This window comes from Marasmius oreades, chromosome 7, assembly GCF_018924745.1.
Source record: "Marasmius oreades isolate 03SP1 chromosome 7, whole genome shotgun sequence".
NCBI classification, from domain to species: Eukaryota; Fungi; Basidiomycota; class Agaricomycetes; order Agaricales; family Marasmiaceae; genus Marasmius; species Marasmius oreades.
This window is the reverse complement of record NC_057329.1, coordinates 2155685-2175555: the sequence shown is the minus strand read 5'-3', so window position 1 is coordinate 2175555 and position 19871 is coordinate 2155685. Positions and strand designations below refer to the sequence as shown.

The 19871-nt window shown below is 48.4% G+C and overlaps 7 protein-coding genes across 7 annotated transcripts; 4 read left to right on the top strand and 3 right to left on the bottom strand.

Moving 5' to 3' along the window:
* Positions 1–170: 170 nt before the first annotated feature.
* Positions 171–2531, bottom strand: E1B28_011410 (uncharacterized protein; the record flags this gene model as incomplete). Its single annotated transcript, XM_043156439.1, has 4 exons — positions 171–245; positions 317–1618; positions 1676–1821; positions 1883–2531. 4 exons carry the CDS (start codon positions 2529–2531, stop codon positions 171–173), a joined length of 2172 nt encoding a protein of 723 aa, XP_043006226.1.
* Positions 2532–5260: 2729 nt separating this feature from the next.
* E1B28_011409 (uncharacterized protein) lies at positions 5261–7531 on the bottom strand. Its single transcript, XM_043156438.1, has 9 exons — positions 7361–7531; positions 7244–7302; positions 6858–7187; positions 6622–6801; positions 6447–6560; positions 6237–6386; positions 5828–6176; positions 5647–5772; positions 5261–5592 (listed from the first exon to the last, which is right to left on the bottom strand). The coding sequence occupies exons 1-9, from the start codon at positions 7482–7484 to the stop codon at positions 5441–5443; spliced, it is 1584 nt and encodes a 527-aa protein (XP_043006225.1). The 5' UTR covers positions 7485–7531; the 3' UTR covers positions 5261–5440.
* A 1347-nt stretch (positions 7532–8878) lies between these two features.
* Positions 8879–9829, top strand: E1B28_011408 (uncharacterized protein). Its single transcript, XM_043156437.1, has 5 exons — positions 8879–9023; positions 9082–9210; positions 9264–9354; positions 9408–9526; positions 9580–9829. The coding sequence occupies exons 1-5, from the start codon at positions 9008–9010 to the stop codon at positions 9642–9644; spliced, it is 420 nt and encodes a 139-aa protein (XP_043006224.1). The 5' UTR covers positions 8879–9007; the 3' UTR covers positions 9645–9829.
* A 204-nt stretch (positions 9830–10033) lies between these two features.
* On the top strand, positions 10034–13128 carry E1B28_011407 (uncharacterized protein; the record flags this gene model as incomplete). Its single annotated transcript, XM_043156436.1, has 2 exons — positions 10034–10439; positions 10516–13128. Exons 1-2 carry the CDS (start codon positions 10113–10115, stop codon positions 13126–13128), a joined length of 2940 nt encoding a protein of 979 aa, XP_043006223.1. The 5' UTR covers positions 10034–10112.
* A 214-nt stretch (positions 13129–13342) lies between these two features.
* On the bottom strand, positions 13343–15167 carry E1B28_011406 (uncharacterized protein). Its single transcript, XM_043156435.1, has 4 exons — positions 14969–15167; positions 13888–14901; positions 13441–13814; positions 13343–13388 (listed from the first exon to the last, which is right to left on the bottom strand). The coding sequence occupies exons 2-4, from the start codon at positions 14657–14659 to the stop codon at positions 13380–13382; spliced, it is 1155 nt and encodes a 384-aa protein (XP_043006222.1). The 5' UTR covers positions 14660–14901; positions 14969–15167; the 3' UTR covers positions 13343–13379.
* A 60-nt stretch (positions 15168–15227) lies between these two features.
* E1B28_011405 (uncharacterized protein) lies at positions 15228–17231 on the top strand. Its single transcript, XM_043156434.1, has 4 exons — positions 15228–15787; positions 15858–16329; positions 16392–17156; positions 17207–17231. Exons 1-3 carry the CDS (start codon positions 15251–15253, stop codon positions 16751–16753), a joined length of 1371 nt encoding a protein of 456 aa, XP_043006221.1. The 5' UTR covers positions 15228–15250; the 3' UTR covers positions 16754–17156; positions 17207–17231.
* Positions 17232–17881: 650 nt separating this feature from the next.
* Positions 17882–19683, top strand: E1B28_011404 (uncharacterized protein). Its single transcript, XM_043156433.1, has 5 exons — positions 17882–18232; positions 18286–18486; positions 18535–18730; positions 18777–18950; positions 19007–19683. The coding sequence occupies exons 1-5, from the start codon at positions 17961–17963 to the stop codon at positions 19604–19606; spliced, it is 1443 nt and encodes a 480-aa protein (XP_043006220.1). The 5' UTR covers positions 17882–17960; the 3' UTR covers positions 19607–19683.
* The last annotated feature ends 188 nt before the right edge of the window (positions 19684–19871 follow it).

Sequence of the window (19871 nt, the reverse complement as noted above, 5' to 3'; positions counted from 1 at the left end):
ATATTCATACAATATGTACACCTCATGTTCGCCGCAGTTGAACGTTTTTGACTAGTGTACAAACGTGCTCAAGCAATTGCTGTAAAATGACCCCCAAGCCCCAAAAAGGATGTGAATGCGATGTAAAAGAAAAATAAAGGATAAATTGTAGGTACAGTCCGGTAAATGGATCATCCTTGGTATGCAAAACTGACGGCTCCATAAAGCCCGTCCTCACGACCGAGCATTCCACAGCCATGAAGAATCTGACACAAAAAAAAAAACAACAGTCGTCATGATTATCATCACAGGTACCCAGTAGGTCGGGAAAACTCACCTCCATCTTACGCGCATGCCAACCAACCCCACTGCTTACATTCCCATTGGCGTCCGATAATCGTTGCATCTCCACACGCAAAGCGTGATCTGGCCCAAGATCCCAACAAAATCCGGTATATTCATCCCGTGTTCCTGTGACCCAGCCTTTCGCCGTATCCACATACCACCCTCGTCCCCCTTTGCTCCGTATGATTCTCCAACTATCAGCACCAACGCCAAGGCCACCAAGCATGATAGACGACAACTCAATCACCCTCAACTTCGTCGGTGGTGGTTTTCCCCTAGTCGACTGAGTAGAAAGACTGAATGAGAACGGTGGGACACACAACGGGTTGATGAGAGCTGAGTGCAACGTCAAACACGATTGCCGGGTCGAGCCACGGGTGGGTATATTACCCACACCTGTGCCTGTACGCAACCCGCAGTCGAGCTCGGGACAACTTCCCACCAGAGTAAGCACCTCCACATTCACGGCCTTTTCCTTGATAAACTCGGTAACGACCATGATCGGGAGTGAACCGATATGTGAAAGCCCCAAAGAGCGAAGGTGAGGCTGGGGTGCACATGCGTCTAGGATCTCTCTATCGAGAGGGGCGTTGGAAAGATCAAGGTACCGCAGTTCTCCGCTGACAAAGCATGGTGCCAGTTTAACTATACTGAGGAGGTCCTCTGCGTTCAGCGGGCTATTAAAGGTAGCATCGCTGTACAGATTCAACTCAATCAGCTGACGGGTCACTGGTGAGTCGTTCAGGAATGTCTTGAGGCTTTCGCTAGTGAGCCTGACACAACGTGCCAATGCAAGAGACTGCAAGCGAACAGTAGGAGATGCGCCGAGTGCAGAGAGAAGGTCGGGAGTCGCTCGAGTTCCCGACAAATCGAGATGAGTGAGGGAGGGGAATGAAAGAACGAATGGGTTGAGTATCTCGGGGAGAACGGATTTCACACCTCGCAAACCAAGTCTCTGCAGCCCTGGGAATATGAGGGGTTCTTCCAACGTCAGTCGACGTGAAATCTCCGGAGTGGGAGGAACTAGATGGGCGGTTACGAATTCAGCCAGTGCGTTAACAAAAACGGCACTGACGCAACCAGTGAAATCAATTGCTTCCAGCTCCCTGCATTGGCGTCTCCTATCTCGATCCTCCTCCTCGGAGTCGTCAAAGTCGACAAGGGCGCGACCACGCGAAGGTCGACCTCGCCCCCGAGACGGAGAACCACGCAAGAAAAGTTCCTTCAACACAGAGAGAGACAGTGCACCATCCATGTACTCTGTTGCCCCAAAAGCGGTCAAATTGGGCATTTCCTGGAGGAAATCATCATTCGATCAACTTGCATTGCGGAAGACTGGAAGGACACTAACCTTGAGGACAGCTTCGACACGGTCTCCTGTAACAAACCGACTGTTGACACCTTCGTCAATCGATCGCCTCATACCAATAGTTCGAAAGTGATTGAAATCGAGATGCTGGACGAATCGTCCTGGACTGGGGTCGTTTGGGGTTGGCACTAGATAAAATTACAATGTAATCAGGGAGAAAGAGATGAACAGTTTGTTGGGTGAACGCACCATGTACACCGGGTTCTCTTCTTTCAAAGACATCCTGGAGTGCATTACTGATCGAACGAACGAGTTCCCATCGAGCAGGACTCTTGCTTTTGTGTCTATAGCGCCTGGGACTAGGCTCACGAGAGGAGAGAGGCGAAAGAAGCTCCAAAGGGATTCCCTCGTCGGGAAGGGGCAGGTCATCTTGAGGGATGCCAATGGAATCGAGGATACATTCTTCGAGATCGAGTTCTTCGTCCTTGTCCAACAATGTTCGCTGCCTCGACATTGCGACCTTTGCAGCTGCTTTGACTGTTTGCTCCATGACTTGGTCAACAGTCAGTTGTTGATGATCCCATGAAATCTCGTCGACTAAAGATAGCCATGTGCGGGGGAGTCGGACCTCGAGCTTTCGCCAGAGCCAGGGTTTGGCGGCTTCGTACCAGGCGTGGTTCACCAAACAAAGGTTCGCAAGGGTGTGCCTTGCTTCATGTTCGGACCAGTTGGATTGGGGGAAGGAAGAAGGCAAGTCTGTCGGGGCTCCATAGGTCTGTTCGGAGAGGATTAGAGGGTCGAGAGAGGTACGGGTGGGGGGAAGACAGGAAGAGTAGATATAAGAACAGATTTTTGAAAGTAATTCAGAGGGATATTCAGATGAAGGAGCAAATGACATCAAACGATTCTTGTTTCTGACGGGGGGAAAGGGTGAAGTGGCAGATTATTTTGGCCAGGCAGGGTCTTAAGTATACCAAGCCTACCGGCAATCCGATCACGTGTACCTATTGCCGTGAGCCCCGGCGCGATCTTCTGGAAGGACATCGAAAATCGTTTTTAAAGTTGGGACGAGTTTCTCGCTGCATAACTCCGCTGTTAATAGCTCAAAGGAAACCTATATTTAACCACCGTGTTCGTTGAGAAGAAAAAGTAAATCCAGAGCGTACCTAGGCCGCCGACATCCCGTGATGTGATGTGATGAATTTGTCACACGAGGCGTCACTCCCGCCAATTGCAACTCCATTGCCCGAGTCATTATTCATGCAGACTACCCCAGATCCGAGTCACAACCTCGACTCGTCACCGTTTTTACCCCGGATTATCTATTGTCGAGAGACTGTTGTTCACCCCCACATATATTCCGGACTGCGCTCGGGACGCGTCTCAATAGACAACAAAAAAGTTTGTTACCATCAGGCTTCTCCCACAATACGTTCACGCATCTTTTCACCATCATCAACCATTCGGTCGCCAAATGTCGCTTCCAAGAGAGATGACATGCTAACCGAGCATGTCATATTGGGTACTGGCGAGTGTGAAACTGGCATTAGATCCGGTGTACGCACAAGGTTCGATATTATTTCCGTCAAAAACACACGACTATGTTGGACCAGTGACCAATCAACATAGCCGTCGAGTTGCGTCTCGATCATGTTCATGTTTGTTTTAACCTATGATCCGATGTGTAATACGCTCTCGGCGTAGAACCTTCAGTCCGATTGGGCCATGCGTGTTTTCAATCTTTACCAGGAGCGGAAGTTGCTCTTCAAGATTCCTACATCGTTCCTATTTCCGGAGGCCCCACCAAACCCTCAAGATGTCCGGGGCGACTTCCGAAGTCTCAGTCTCCGAACTCCAGTCCCCTTTCTGCACATGTCTGCGCTAAGCTCTTACCGACGCGTCCTTGGCATCCCACGTTCGGTACGTCGTAAAAACGCACCAGGGTAGGTCTTCTATGGCCGACTTCTTCTCCTCGTCCCATGTCATCGCTAGACGCTTGTGGGCCAACAACTGAAGCATATTTACGTGTTTACCAATCTCCAGCCTCAGGTACTTACAAACCTGCAAGTCTGTCGGCCGGCGTAACAGTGACACAAAAAAAGCGGCGACAAATGGCGCGATATTGCTTATAGGTGTCACAAACCGAGTTGGTTGCTAACCTCACACGTTTGGGAACAAGCCCACGTTCAGAGAGAAGCACTTCATTTGAGCATCGATTTGCACTTTGAAGATCAAACCTCGGGATTTCAGCATCTATAAATAGGACCAGCACCTAAAATTGGAGACTATTACCTTCTATGCGACCATACACCCGAAGTTTAAAGAGTTTGACGGCGATAGCAACAATGGTGACACCTGACGACAGCATTTCTGAGATAGCTTCCGGGCTGAGTGAATTTTGCGGTTGATTGGATGAATCACAAGCCTCGTAATCTCCAGTTAACCTGTCCTCCAATTGGGATAACCGTTGCTCCGGTGAGAGCTTCCCTTGTGTGTCTTAGAAAGTAGCTTCATTTGCCACACCCAGTGTACGAGAGACTTGCCGGTTCTCGTAGGATTGATACACCTCGAAACGGGAATACGCTATCATTTGAGCTCCTTCGAAGAAGAAGGTGTAGTCTAACAGTTATTGACATCTTGCTCATATCCTCTTCATCCCAAGAGCATCTGTGCCCATACCTGCCGGCTGTTGGAAATATACAGAGTTCGCGTAAATCGAGGATTCACCGCCTTTGAACTTGATCTCTGAATGGAAGCGGCCCAATCCAACGGCCTCCTTTCCATATCCAAAATTGTGGGTTGGGTCTCGTCGAGAAGATTCTCGAAGAACAGTGTCGTTGAGCCACTTGAAGGCCATCGTAAACTAGTGGTGCGTTCCGCATAGTAAACTAGAGTTCTAAACCAGTTACCAGCTGCAAAGCTATCTTGACGCCCACTAGATCAGCACGAGGATTGCGTTTCCCGGAGCCTTTTTCGCGACCGTTCTTCGCGACATGATAACCAAATTCAGTCAGAAGAGTATCTGCAAGGAAAAAGACCAAGAATCTTGGAGCACGATATGGGGGCACTTTTGACCCACATGCTGAAAGTACTGTCGATTCAGAGGAGTACGCGCGCACTAGCTCCTTCGACGAAGAGGCTGTAGTCTTACCAGAACCTGAAGGCTTTTCCAAGTTACTGATATGTGATATCTTGCTCTTAGAGGATCCTTTTCATACGACTCGCTCAGGAGCATACCTGTCGCCTAAGAAACATACAGAGTTCAATTTACCGCCCTTTGAACTTGATCCCTGAATGGAACCGGGGAAGAGAAGCCCAAACCAGCTTGAATGTCCTCCTTTCCATATCCAGAATTATGGGTTGGGTCTCACTAGTGGTGCGTTCCACATAGTAGACTAGAGTTCTAACCAGTTGCCAGCTGCAAAGCTATCTTGACGCCCATTAGATCGCGACTCGGAGCACGCAGATTGCGCTTGTCGGAGCCTTTTCGCGACCGTTCTTTGCAGTATGACATCCAAATTCAGTCAGAAGCTGGTATCTGTAAGGCACGCGCGCACGCGCTGGCCTTATTATGTAAAGTGCACGTGAAGTGGTTACATATGCACCCACAAGTTGCCGCTAGGATGACTGACTCTCGCGGCTGTGGGCGGTGTATTGACTGGCTCAGTACAGGTAGTCAAAGTATATAGATGAGTGGGGAAGTAGTACATTTTTTCAACGTTTCCACTAGTTTTACATGAATTTCTTCTCCTCTGGCAAATACGACAACAAGTTCGCCATCATAAATCCCATATTCCAACAATTGTTTTACAATTTCAAGGTGGTGGCGACATTGATGTAGGAGCGGAACTTGGCGGCTTCAGCTGCAGGTTTAACCTCCATAGGCTTAACAGGACTGGCTCCGACAGCCTTAGCGATGCGGTCAGAGAGGTCCTGGTCAACAGCGGCCCACACAGACACTGAAACAAATGCCTGTGAGTTTGACTTCCATAGGATTCAAAAAAAAAGCATACATTGCCTGTCCCTGATTACGGGACTCTTGACGTTCTTAAAGTGGCCAGAGACATTCCGCACGTAGGCCTCACGTTCCTGGTCGTTCCAGACCTTCGCCCACAATGCACGGGGTTGTTCAAAGTCCACTGTATATCGTTCATTAAGTGAGGACTAGATGTAGGCTTCATCACAGCCACTTACATTCAGTAATCTCGCTCAGATCCCTGAACGCAGCTCCTATGAAATTCTCGTGCTTCGCAGCACGAGCGTGGTCCCGGACATGGCCATCAAGGTTGGCTTTGTGAGCTTCGTACTTCAGAGGAGCAATAGTGCTCTGGTAATTGGGCCTTGCGCCCTGAGAGTGGAAGGTCATCGGTCCATCACGTTGGAAGTTGACGGGTGGCTTGAGGGGCGCGTTAACAGGTAGTTGTTGGTAGTTAGTCCCAAGACGATGACGGTGGGTGTCAGGGTAAGAGAAGAGACGGGATTGGAGGACAGGATCGGCAGATGGTTCAATGAACGGGACGAGGTGCGATGGCGAGAAGGCGGCCTAAGAATGACGATCAGATAAAGCTGAACCTTCCAGAACACCACACCTATACGACCATACCTGTTCAATCTCAGCAAAGTAGTTCTGAGGGTTCTCATTCAAGACAAATCTTCCAACAGGTCGAAGGGGGAACTCCGAGTGAGGCCAGACTTTTGTCAAATCGAGTACGTTGTAACGGAACTTCTCGGCTTGCTCGGGTGTCATAGTTTGCTACAGGGAAGAACACCTGGTTAATCATGGAGAGTGGTAGACCAAAAGGAATTTACGCACAACATAGACTGTCCAGGATGGGAAATTGCCATTCTCAATACTTTCGAACAGTTTTCGGGTGCCGTAGTCGGGGTCGAGGCCTGCCAACTCGCCGGCTTGTGCATCGTTGAGAGTCTGACGAACAGGCACTATTTAATAACAAACAGAAGTAGTGTCTAGCTGATCCTCTCCTCACCTTGAAACCTCCATCGACGCGTGCATGCACCTGAGTGTAGACGAATGAACCGTCGTCCTTGAGCCACTTGAAGGTGTGCCCAGAGTAACCGTGCATCTGATGGAAACCGTCAGGTGTACCACGGTCAGAGAAGAGGATCATGATTTGATGAATCGATTCCGGGTTCTGGCCAAGGTAGTCCTGATTACAAGCCATCAGTACAGTTAGCGAAAATAAGACTCCGGGTAGATACTTACCCAGAACGCATCTGGGTCTTTAAGATGAGTCTGGGGATCTCTCTTTTGTGTGTGGATAAAGTGAGGGAACTTGGCGGGATCTCTGATGAAGAATATAGGTGTGTTGTTGAACACCCAATCCCAAATACCCTCCTCCGTCTTGAGCTTCATCGCGAAGCCTCGGGGGTCACGAGCAGTGTCAGCTGAACCTGACTCTCCACCTACGGTGGAAAACCGAACGGTAGCTCTAACTTTTTTACCCGGGGCCGTTAAGAGGGGGTTGGAGGTGATATCGCTCATGTCATGGGTGACCTCGAAGTAACCATGAGCACCGGCACCTTTGGCGTGCACCTATGAGAGTACGATCGTTATTCAATCGAGTACGAGATATCTGTGCGTAGACTTACGACACGTTCCGGGATACGCTCACGATCAAAGTGGGCGAGTAGATCGAGGTGATGGAAATCTAGTTGAGAGAAGAATCGTTAGACCGCGTCTCCGTTGCACTTGGAAACAGCACGCACCTTGGATCAAGAGAGGACCCAAGGGACCAGCACGCTGAGCAGCGTAGGGCTCGTTTACGGGAGCACCATTGGAGGAGGTGTAGGTTGCACCGTCCTTGTTTTCCCAAACTTGCTTGGATGGCATGATAGTCGTAGATGGAGAAGATTAAGGCTTGATAAAAGAACGAGAACGGTCTTTTATAAGGTAGGGTAATCATGTGATGTGCTCACCAATGCAGAATGAGTTATACTCTTCATTCCATTGGCTCCTTCTTGTTTACGCGTGATCGACCTGGACCCAGTCTCCCGCAGATAATGGCTTCTGTCGAATGCTTAATGCTTGACCCGGCCGCCTTCGTATGGTCAGATGATTGACTGATGATGAAGCTTTGAAGTCCGGACGCATAAAAGAACTGAGTTCCGGTAGTGATATCTGGTTCAGAGAGCCGCAATGTATCCAATATTCAGCATTTACCGTAGGACACTTTTGGAAGTGCTTGAATCCAACGGAACGCGTCCATTGGCGCCAATGACTTTCGCGATAGATTTCTGACTCGTCGTCGGTGCCGAGTCGTGAACTCCGCTCTCCCGCCCTTCAATTCCTCGGATATTGACAATTGTCGACCGTGATCTCGCTAAAGCAGCCCTGTGCAGTTACAGGACGACTGAGTCCCTGTAAGGTCAACTTCTGTCGTTTAAGTCTTTAAGATAATTGTACCACCATTTTTTTACTTTCCATGCCCGTTTACACCAAACACTTGACTGAACTTGAGCACAACAGAGCTAGTTGTTTGGTACTATGGCGGAGCCTGAGAGCACAAAAAAAAATCAATTGCGCTACAGTTTTTAACCGCTGCATTCATATTTCCGAGAAAGCGGACAGGAATTCAGCTTCATATCTAAGCCTGAGCCATACCATATCTATTATCGGTGAACGACATGGGTCGACTGATACTTATGTGAAGTTATCCATTCTTCAAGCCGAGCCGAAGTAACTGCGACGTTGGCATCTTCCCACTGACGCCCGCTGAGGCCTGTGCTTGAAGAGGCCATCAGCAACTTACTGGTGAACTTTCTCGGCTTTTAAGGGGGGTTCGGGGCTTTTCAGCCGCCAGTTTGACCAGCTTGCAAGCTCAGCAGTCCACCAGCTTGTCCGAGTCTGTACATCACAACCATGCATCAAATACCATAATAACTTGCCTAAAGTCAGAAACTGTCCCAGCGGTGGAGGTTATCTCAGAAATGCTTGGCCAGAAAATCTTGGCGGATGCACCCGAGCGGCATGGCGTCGGGTCGTTCGGTATCCTACGGGGTACAAAGAAGGATTTAAAATCCTAATAATAATAATTGGTGGCTGGCAACTTGTACAAACCCCAAAACACCGTAAAAGTCCTTACCACCAACGAGGGATAATTAAATAGGTTCTTCCAGTTCAGCGGCAGTGTGACCTGTAACCCGCCATCCGAACTGGAATGATGTCGGCATTCCAAATTGCAAGTTTTCATATCCGGCAATCCATTCGGATGAGTCAGCCGCGACCTGCGACCATCCGAAGAATCTGCGGCATTGTGACCGTAGTCGTTGGAGTTTGTGTGCGAAACAAAGCCGCCCAATTTGTGAGCCAACAGCGCTCTCACCCTTCCTCCAAGTCGAACCAGCAAAGTAAAAATGTTGTTCAACAACTGCAAGTGCTTGCCCTTTCTACCTCTGTCGCTATGTTACTTAGTGACTCCCTTTTACAGTTATCCCTCAGTCTGAAGGTTGGTTGCCCAAGTGGCAGTTGTTCGTTGCAGCGACAGCTCTATTCAATACCATACAAAATCTCGTCAGCCTCAAGTTGACGAAGCGTCTCTATGGAGGGTCTCCTCTAGGTGCGTGCTTCGTGGTTGTTTTAGTCTTCTAAAAGCTCATATCGTTCTCTTAGTGAACCCTCTCCAAGCCAGAACCTTTGCCGTTTGGACACTAACCTCAATGATTGTGCGCGGCTATGCAGCTTATCACTTACACCTCAGACCGTGTGTTTTTGGGCGTCTCGCGTTTTTGACGATGTTCATCTGGTTGTTTGCAGGATCTACGACATAACACTGTTCACTTATTTCATTGCATTCTTTCACTTCACCTCGGAGACCATGATCTTCAGAAGCGTCAAGTTCTCTGGGCCGATGATATTCCCATTCCTGGTTTCGAGTGCGTTCCAGCCATGTAGAATCAATCTATAAACTGATCATTCTTTGCTCTAGCGGTTACATTGATTTGGATGTTCAACCAACGCGACTTTTACGTGACAGCGCAAGGTTCGATGTAGTGGGGGTTGGTTTGTTGTTTGGATGTCCTTAGAATCGTTTCGCTGAATTCGGTTACTGTTTACGCGGTCCCGACGACCCTAACATGGGCTGTCAACCAACACTTCATGGTCCCTATTGTGGATCAGGTTTGGAAAAATATAAAACTTTGGTGTCGATCACCCTCTTCTCGTGTCTGATCGGTCGCACCGTGCACGGGATCGTCGATTTTGCTCTTGGTTTTTTGAAGACATTGAGGATCTTCGACGTGTCCAACTGAATGTCAGGCGAGACTGTGTTAGTGAATGAAGGATTACTGTCAACAGATCCAGTACAGAGTATGTCCCATGACAGAATCTCCAGCTGGAATTGAAATGCCGGAATCGAAGGAGACGCTTACCTAAAGATTATAATTGAAATCCCGCCTGTTTAGGACTGAAGAATTTTAAATAGACTCCACCGACTTCTATGCTTCCTCGTTGTCGCTCACGATGACCAGCCAGGCAGAAGTACACAAGCACCCCAGGTCTCTGCGTTCCATGTCCAGTAACTCTAGCATCAAATCTACATCACAAACCTCAAAGACCTTCAGAGCAAGGGCTATAACGTTGACGGGTCGTGTTGCTTCCGTTGATACGGTCGGCGCAGAGCCAATGTCCTCTTCTGCAGCTGGTAATAGTGATCAAGAGAAAAGTGGTGGATACTCTTCTGATAGACATCAAACTCGTTCGCTAGAGGATCGGGTGCGAACTAGAGAAGCTGAAGGAGGAAATCAAGTTCATCAGAGATTAATGAGCTCAGATGTAGATATAGCACAGGTATCGTTTATCTTTATCTTCTTTCAAACTTGAAACCTTGGACTGATTTGATCGTCTTTTCGTTTCTTTTATCTAGGGAGAGACCAAGTCATCGTTTGCAACGAGAGAAAATAACTATCAGCCTCCACCGTCTGCCTTCAACCGTGTACCATTATCTCATCTCGACACATCTGGCACCACGAATGTTCGTGATTCCGTTTTGACTCAGAGCTCTCTTCTTTCCCAGCCGACTGTCACATCTTCCTCTATCTATCCGCAATCCACTTCCTCAGCTTCAACTTCATCTAGACCGGATTCCATGATATCTGAACTCGAGCCTAATAAGAATGACGGAGGTCCTGTCATTGATGGCTATCAGGAATTTAAAGGAGACGATGTATCTTATCGCCTGCGACTGCTAGTGAACAACAACTACTTTCTTCCTCCAGCACACGCAAAGCCCAAACCCTCGGACTTTTCCACGGGACAAGCTCCAATTCCCAAAAAGCCACCCACTCCAACCAATACATTCCTTGATTTTTTTCGCAAGCCCAAGTCCAAGCCGACCACACCTACTGGTTCTGAACATCCAATTCCGATCTTGCGCTCAACGTCAGACAGTACCGCCGCCTCCGCCTACGGGAGTTCCCAACCTAGGACACCATTCCATCCACCCCACTCTCCAGGTCTTCCCTCTGATGGTTCAGGGCGCGTCGTTGTCGTACGAGAAAAAATGGAAGACCTTGTGACAGCCGCGAAACAAGCCGAACAGGAAATGAAGGAGCGTGCCATACGCCAGGACCCTGCAGGGCCTATTGATACTGTCATAGACCCCACGGACTCTGTGGATGTACCTCTTCCAGGGTCTGGGTATCCATTCGCCGTCCAAGCTTCTACAGTCCATGGTCTGGGTGTGGAGGAGTCGGTTGGGGCGGCTGTACTGGCCGATCGGTTACCCCCTCAAAGTCCGGATAACTCTTTCCAAACAGACGATGATTGGAGGAAGGCATTGTTGAAAGCGGCAGTGGGACATTCCTTTGAAAATATTGAAAAACTCACCTCTCCCAATACCTCAATGCCATCGCCGACAGCCTCCGGAACAACTTCACCAACGAGCGGATACAAAATTGGTTTGAAGATCATAAGCAGTCCTATCCTATTGGAAAGTACCAATGGCGCGTCCTCGTCCTCGTCGTCACCTAACCCGCAATCCTCTGCAAGCCCCAAAACACCTCTTACCCCCTCCGTTCCACCCACACCATTGCGTTCCATTCCTGGTTCAATTCATGAGCTTCCAGAGCGGGTTGAAACTCCTTCCACTCCTCTCCGGCCATTACAACCCCCACCAAGAAGGCAGATCATAAATCCCATCTATTCGTTGTCCCAGACCGACCTTCCGGCTTCATTGTCTCGACCCTCTCGGGAAATTAGACCTCCCTCTTCCTTATCCCTCAGAAAAACAACTTCCTCTCCCATGTTGCCTAATGTTCACGAGTCGCATCTCAGACCAGGAATGACAATGACTCCACCTCCGTTACCCATGCACAGGGCTCACATTGATGGATCGACTAAATCTTTGAGTAACACGACCGGTTCCATCTATTCAACCGATGATGGTCATTCTTCTCGAGCTTCGACCTCGACATCTGGGTCACAGAACAGCCAAAGGGTGGACCATACACCGTCACCCACTACTTCTACATTCCTGGACGCGTTGAGTAGACCACCCTCTCAGCGGGCATCTTCTCGGTCCCGCCTTGGTGAAGTCGAGAATAACCGAGTCCGTGAAGATCACGCCGCATCCTCTTCTCGACTAACTTCCTCACAGGGGCATAGACCACCATCCTCATTTCAGTCAAGGCAGTATATCCCTCATAAATCCTATTCCGATGATGGTCATGTTATAAGGGGTAGAGATTGGAGAATATCCATATCCTCTGCTCAAACTGCTCCACTGCCCGAGATCGAAATATTTGCTCCAGAACCCACCACCCCACCCCTTCCCCTAACCGATCGTCGCGAGGCTCATCCTCTTAGGGTCTCAATTCCCCCTAACGTTCCCCCACCTTCCATCCATTCAGCGCCTGCTCCAGCTTCTTTCTTTGACTCGATACAGTCAGAACTTAGCTCATTAGAAGACCTCGATTCTTCCTCCGATGAGAGTGAAGACGACAGTTCGCATGGAAATGTCAACCACGGTCCATTTGAACCTCCAAGAAGACCATTCGTTGACCATCCTCTTCCGTCACGGTCGACGACCCCTCAACCACGAGTGAGCGGCTCTCGTACGCCGATCATGCGTTTAGGAAACCATTCCTCCCCTCATGTTCATGTTTCTCGGAGTGCAGAAGAACGACGAGAGGTCCTTGACAGCAGAAACGCAGTTGGTCATACTGTACCTTCACAGTATACGTTCTTCACGGACAGGGTACCGCTCACGACTACATTTGAGTTGTACCAGTATGCTGGCAGAGCGAATGCAAGCGATATCAACCTCAACAGACCCTCGGGAGTACGTTCGCCACCCCGGCGGCCTGCGACCATGGAGGAGCGGGTAAATGCCAAACTTGTTCAGAATAGGAAACGAGAGCAAGAGTCGTTGAAGCGTTTAGATGGGCTTCTGATACAGCACATGAGAGATGAGAAGGATATGATTCGGAGAATTACTACCAACAGTCGAGTTAATCATACGTTATCGCAGTCCCCTTAAACATCCTTTCCGCTTATATTTTCAAGGCTGATTTTCTCGATGGCATCTACTATACTATACCGATTCATGATGTGTATACCCTATGATTTTTATGCAGCTATGTTGTCATTGTTCTTGAATATCCGAATGCATGGGTGTTGTGCAGAAGAACGGTGAATTGTCCTTCTAAGCACTCTAAGAGTATAGTGTGTAAGAAAGCCGATGCAAGGGTTAACCCGCATACATAATAGATGGGAGGTGGCTAGTTAATTCTAGAAACACTGATTGCAAAGTTAGAATGATCGGCACCTTGATGCTATTGACCCCTCATACCTTCATTCGAGAGTAAACTTCGTCTACGTAACTTGTTGCGATATTAGGGGTGCCGGTATAAACGATGTCTATTTGTCCGCTGGCAACACATTTCGGGAGTCTTTCCTTCATCCTATTTTCATAAAGTCCGTGTTCGTCTATAGCAATCGTCACCTTCATTGACTTTGAGAAGGTTTTAGACGTCCAAAGCTCGTCCAACTGAACCCAGTTCTCCACCTCAGCGAGTTCGTATGAGCTGATACGCAGAATAATGTTCTCGAGGTCGCTCAATTGAATGGTAGATAATATTTCGTGCGCGGTGCGGGTAGTTGAAGTACCATTGAGATTCAAATATATGTTCTTCAATGTTGTGTGTTGGCAAAGGTCGAATTCCGCTACGTAATGTATAAGCGTCCATCAGTTGTTGGGAACCATTAGACGGGAAGTCCTTGAATCAAATATGCTTACCCGGATCTGTCCTACATTGATAGAGAAACAGCATCAGGTCCGTCAGTTCACCCTTGCAAGCTCGTAAATACGATTGCAACGCAGGGTTACTATCGTCCGTGATTCTGAAGATGCGCAGTGTAGAAACGGTAGGAATCCGACGGTGCGAAAGCAACCAACGTATGAACGCTTCATTTGCAGGACTAGGAAGGTCCAACTTGAGTGTATGAACATGAGCGGGAAGCTCCACATTGCTACTAATATCCATTTCATTGCGATGATGCCCGTAGAACAGGATGGTCGTCAAGTCTTGAAAAGAGCAAATAAACTTCACATCGCTGGCTAGTGACCGACGTAAAAGAGTGGATTCGAATAGTGAGAGCGATGTGATGGACCGAAAGGTTGTGGTAAATTTGTGTCTGAGTTCATTCGAGAGCTCGACGCCGTGACAGAAGATCCTGAGAGTACGGAGTGGGACATACTCGGGCAGTGCAGATACCAGACTCGATAGCCAACTCTCTGTATCTCCGACTCGCAAGTGGAGGGAGAGTTCCTGAAGGTATGGCACTACCGTTACGGCTGAGACGGCGGGCATGCTGAGGACCTCATGAAAATCTTTCCCTTGGTCCCTCGAGACTTCGACCGCAGCGAAGAGATGGTACCTGCTTGCAGGATACCATGATTTGCATACCATCCCGCACGTCGAAAGGACTTCTGCGTCGGAATGACAGTGGTCGATGATGCAATCCGTGACCTCTGGAGGAAGTGAAGGAAAGGAATTGTGCTGAACCATTTGCGTCGTGCTGTTCACCGGGTCGTTTAACGTCGTGAAGAACGGGAGGAAGAGAACGGGAAAGAAATGACGGTTTTTAACACGGGGATCGGTAATCAACGTTTCAAACCTTTTTGGCCCTCGTCCGAAAAAAATGAGGGTTCAGTCGTCCGATTTACGTGAGACCTGGCGGTAATACCGTTCATCAAACTGCCAACGTTAACGGACACAATTGAACCTCCTTAAACGTCAGATACTCAGTCCTAGTCAGGTAGCAAACAAAATGAATTTCAGCAAAGCGATATTTGTAGACAAATCGACAGTCGGTACCTTCATCAACATTTGGTCAAATGTCCTTCCTGTCTCCAACCAAGGTAAGTTCTGACAGACATATACTCGAAGATTTCAATTCGACATTGTTCGACGCTGTTCAATCTGAGTGATAGACTCCGAACCGAAGTTGAGTAGATATCCCAGGTTTGTAGTTTCCCCGTGCGGGAGGTACAGTATGAAGCCTGTGAAGCTGTGCTGACAGGACATCAATGCGTTGCGGGCCGTACTTATGACTGATAGTAGCCAAGAGGTTTACCATCTTTCTCAGCTCCCACCATCATGCCAGCTCGTTACTCCCCTCTTCCAAACAATAACGACGCTGAACGCGAGCTCAACGCTGCGTTTGATGACGAAGAAGATGACGATGATGAAAATACCCCCCTCAACAACATCGCACATAGCGACTTGACCATTAATACGCCTGTAGCAGCAACGACCGAAAATTCTGGCACGTATGATTTTGAAAGGGATTACGACGTCCCTCCTCCTGGTTCTCCTCCGGCTCCTTCATCGTTCGCTCTGCCAAATGATTATGGCAATAGCAACGGTTTTCTGCCTACGTCTCCTATTCAAGCTCCTCGTCGAACTTCACCTTCATTCTTCCGTAGAGTTGTTGGCGCTGTTCTCCCCACCCATTACGCTCGAGTTCCAACAGAAGATTCCTCAATCTCGACCTCCAGAGTCCTGGGAGGCGGAGTGGAGAACGACGGTGTTTTTGCCAACGTGACCGCAAAACCACAACCTGCTCAAGTCATTCGAACATCAGAGGGAAATATTCATTTAGTGCCGGAAGAGACCCAGAAAGAAGCTCCTCCTGTGAGTATTACCATTCTCCGTTACCGATTCATGGAAAGTAACCGAAATCTCTAATGACTCCATTATCCAGTCATATCAATCGGCACAAGCAGATGCTGTACCGCCGTACTGGGAAACTACCGTTGTTGCGCCTGCGGTTCCCGGACAGTCTGGATCAGATATGATTATTGAAGACCTTCCTTCAGGTTCAGTCTGGGTGTTCTTTATCAACGCTTTCATATCATTCTTCTTCAATTTCATCGGTTTCCTCCTCACCTTCCTCCTTCATACTTCTCATGCTGGAAAGTTCGGTTCCCGTGCTGGCCTGGGACTCACTCTGATCCAATATGGGTTCTACACACGCACAGGCTCGGTCTTACTGGAAGTAGATGGCTCAGGCAATGATGCCGCCAGTGGGATGATGGCTACAGGAACTCCACTTGACCCTGCCAGCCCAATGGCTACTGGTACCCCCACAATTCCCGATCCTAGCCAACCCGACAATCTACAAGAAGCTCTTAGCAGTTCACGGGACTGGGTCGCCTTCATTTGTATGACAATCGGTATGTCGTATGGTTTCCAATGTTTCTGGTGAAGGAAGGGTCTCATTTTTTTTTTGCTCTAGGTTGGTTCCTCCTCTTAACTTCCTGTATCGGCTTCTGGCGCATCAAACGCTGGGAATCTTCTATACGCGATTCTTCCACACCATCAGCTCCAAGAGTGGTGACCCCCGAACAAATTCAGCGGGAGAGGGACATGAGGGCGAATCTGGAAGCTGTATTTGGAATCAGTTTTGATGAAGATGAAAGACCCAGAACGATTGTTCCGGCAGCACCTCAGGCTGGGAACAATAGTATCTCAGAACCAACTCCTCCATTATTACACCGAGTTCATCTTGATGAACACGGTCATGCTGTGATTATACCAACGCAAGATCTGGAGGAGATGGCATTGGAAAGGGATTTGAGAGCGGCTGGGCTGTTTTGATCCGAGGTTGAGGACATTCATTTCTAAAAAGTCCCACAATTTTCTTGGTAAATAAATTCAGTAGGTCAACTTATTGCTTGGATTGTGGAAGAAATTATTGTGTATTTATTTTTCAACCAAGGGAACCTGCCAGCAATCGTTGACAGTTCCGTTGTAATATAATTGTTCGCTCTCAGAGAGGTTTTCTCGATCAAAGGAGCTTGGCACTCTGGATAACATTCTGCGAAAAACCCGGCCCCTAGATCTAATGAGCGAAGTGCTTCCCCAGCAACGGCGTAGGCTCAGCATTTTGTGGAATGCCCAAGTCCACACCTTGCAACACCTTGCCAATATATACAATCAATGTTCGCCATTGGTACCAAACTTCTCGACCGTGTCTCAGTGACCCAGTCTGATCAGGTCGGTGAGTCGTGGAATATCGGTGACTGGAATAGTTTTTCAACGAATTAGTAGAGACAGCTTAAGAGTGAGCGCAGACACCCCTCGCTCATGATCACGAACGTCAATCAACTCCGGTGGATCTGCAGAATTTTTGAGGCTTCCACCGGATCGAATGGGGGCAACTTGAATATAAGACAGATGTTCTTCAACTTGCTGAACGGTTCGCGGGGTATCGACGGTGTCATTCTGCTGACATTTAACTGAGTGGGTGAAGTGTTTTACGGACTGACGAAAGACTTTACATACCTATTACTGTCATTATACCTTCCTTCGGGAACGTCGTCGTAATCAAAGCTTTCACTGAAGAAGATCGATATTTTCTTCTCCTGTACGTGGCACATTGAAGATGAGCGAGACGCACCTCTGCTGAATCCTTTTTCTGAGCTTTTTCAAGGAATCCTCCGTTCTGAAATTCATGATCCTAGTTGAATTTATCCGCCGCGCCCACTGTCATTGAATCTTAATGTTATATATTCCTCGACTGCATTACGAAAGTTCTGAGAAAGAATGGGTTGCGAGGACTTCTTGAGTGCTTTTCTGCTTCCTTCACCATACTGTAGTACTTCGCCGCCTCGAGGTTGACGTTTTCTGAGCGGGTACTAGCCAGATTAGTTTTACGTGGTTGAGCAGCGGAGTTTGTTTTCTATGCACCGCACGTGGTCGGAATCAGATCTTCAGAACGCATTGATCGAATCTCAGTACTAACCATAAACAAAAGTTGACCGGTAATCGTTTCGCTCGCAATACGTATCTGCTGCTAACAAGAATGCCCTCTGCTGCGCCTTTCATGGCCCTCCTCGTGAAAACCGTGCTTTTGTTCGCCTTCATACCGTTTGTTGTGTCGTCGTCTTCAACCCAATGCCGTATCTTACCTACAGACGACCTTTGGCCAGCAAAACAAGAATGGGACTCGTTTAATCGTTCTATAGACGGTCGCCTCATTCAGACAATCCCGATTGGAACACCTTGCCATGACCCTGACTTTAACCAGGAGAAATGTAATATAGTCCGGGCTAGCTGGACTACGCCTGATTTCCAGTAGAGCTTTCCTTTCTTCGTGTTGTATGGATCTCTAACTGCTGCAATTCTAGTCAGACAAATCCATCCTCGGTCATGGACCCATTGTTTCTGAACGACAGCTGCAGTCCTTTCACTCCTCGGGAGTCTCCATGTGAAATCGGTGCATACGTCCAATACGCAGTCAATGTCTCCCTGCCCGAACATGTCATAAAGACTGTCCAATTCGTCAAGCAGCACAATGTCCGTTTTGTAGTCAAAAATACAGGACATGAGTATGTTTACATATAACCCGTTCCTCACAAGGTGCTAATTCTTTATAGCTACATGGGAAGATCCACAGGAACAGGCGCAGTCTCCGTGTGGATGCACAACCTCCAGAACATCATATGGTTTCCCAATTTCAAGTCCTCTACCTATTCTGGGCCAGCCGTCAAGGCATACGCAGGAGTTCGCGGCATTGATTTAGCAACATTTGTGGATAAAAGAGGTCACACTGTCGTGAGCGGTGAATGTCCGGTGCGTCTTCTTTCGGTCACCAAGCCTCGATACTGATCTCGATTAGACCGTTGGCTTTACAGGAGGGTATATACAAGGTGCCGGACATTCCGCCCTCACGAACCTCTATGGACTGGCTGCCGATCAAGCACTCGAATTCGAGGTAATCACAACACAAGGACAATACCTCATTGCCTCAGCAACTCAGAACAAAGACCTTTTCTGGGCTTTGAGCGGCGGTGTATGTGTATCCAGCCATGCCCATGTCGGTCCTAATGTGAATTTCAACCTAAATAGGGAGGAGGAACCTATGCTATTGTGTGGTCTGTCACAGTAAAAGCTCATCCAGACACCTCTGTTTCTGCCGGTTTCCTCAATTTCACTTCGACCGGTATATCCCCCAACGTGTACTGGGAAGCCATTCACGCATATCAAGCTCTCATTCCCGGTCTCACCGATTCCAAACTCTGGGCGATAGCTACCTACTCGACTACATTTTTCAACATCAATCCTATCTTCGCTCCCAACAAGAATATCAGTGAGGTCACGACATTTTTTCAACCTCTTGTACATTCTCTGCAAAACCTGGGTATCAACTACACTTTCTCCATCGCCTCGTATCCCAGCTACCTCGAAGCATACAAAGCTATGGATGCCTGGCAAAATATCCCGGTTGCCATCAATGTCATGGGCGGCCGATTGATTCCTAGAGCCGTTTGGAATGACAACAGCACGTTCAGTGCTTGGAAGGATGTTGTCCGCAACCTCATCGAGTCTACTGGTGACCTCGCTGCAGAAATTGCTATGAGACCAACCTTGCAGATCTCCGGTCATCCAGAAAACGCTGTCCTTCCTGCGTGGAGGGAAGCACAAACCATGTTTTTGCCGACAATGTGAGTGATGCCTTGGTTCTATCGTTGTGCCGGTGGTTTCAAGGACTTCCAATCCAAGAGGTTTTGATGTCGCTACACCTTACGAGCAAATGGTCAAGGATCAAGCAAAGATTACTACTCAGTATATGCCGCCCCTGAAAAAAATCACACCTGGCTCGGGATCATACATGAATGAGGTCATTTTAGTTTTTTTAAATTCGCTGAGAATTCCGAATCAGAGGTTGACTCTCTTTGTCATAGGCCGACCCCGACGATCCCGATTTCAAACA

Coding starts and splice junctions, on each gene's coding strand:
- E1B28_011406 (XM_043156435.1), bottom strand. CDS start 14,659: ATGGTTCAGCACAATTCCTTTCCTTCACTTCCTCCAGAGGTCACGGAT. Junction 13,815..13,887: donor TCAATGTAGGACAGATCCGG/GTAAGCATATTT, acceptor TACATTACGTAG/CGGAATTCGACCTTTGCCAA.
- E1B28_011408 (XM_043156437.1), top strand. Junction 9,355..9,407: donor TATCACTTACACCTCAGACC/GTGTGTTTTTGG, acceptor GGTTGTTTGCAG/GATCTACGACATAACACTGT. Junction 9,527..9,579: donor ATTCCCATTCCTGGTTTCGA/GTGCGTTCCAGC, acceptor TCTTTGCTCTAG/CGGTTACATTGATTTGGATG.
- E1B28_011409 (XM_043156438.1), bottom strand. CDS start 7,484: ATGCCATCCAAGCAAGTTTGGGAAAACAAGGACGGTGCAACCTACACC. Junction 6,387..6,446: donor CATCCTGGACAGTCTATGTT/GTGCGTAAATTC, acceptor TCTTCCCTGTAG/CAAACTATGACACCCGAGCA. Junction 5,773..5,827: donor TCTGAGCGAGATTACTGAAT/GTAAGTGGCTGT, acceptor AACGATATACAG/TGGACTTTGAACAACCCCGT.
- E1B28_011404 (XM_043156433.1), top strand. CDS start 17,961: ATGCCCTCTGCTGCGCCTTTCATGGCCCTCCTCGTGAAAACCGTGCTT. Junction 18,233..18,285: donor TGGACTACGCCTGATTTCCA/GTAGAGCTTTCC, acceptor CTGCAATTCTAG/TCAGACAAATCCATCCTCGG. Junction 18,951..19,006: donor TCTGGGCTTTGAGCGGCGGT/GTATGTGTATCC, acceptor CAACCTAAATAG/GGAGGAGGAACCTATGCTAT.
- E1B28_011405 (XM_043156434.1), top strand. CDS start 15,251: ATGCCAGCTCGTTACTCCCCTCTTCCAAACAATAACGACGCTGAACGC. Junction 15,788..15,857: donor CCCAGAAAGAAGCTCCTCCT/GTGAGTATTACC, acceptor TCCATTATCCAG/TCATATCAATCGGCACAAGC. Junction 16,330..16,391: donor CTTCATTTGTATGACAATCG/GTATGTCGTATG, acceptor TTTTTGCTCTAG/GTTGGTTCCTCCTCTTAACT.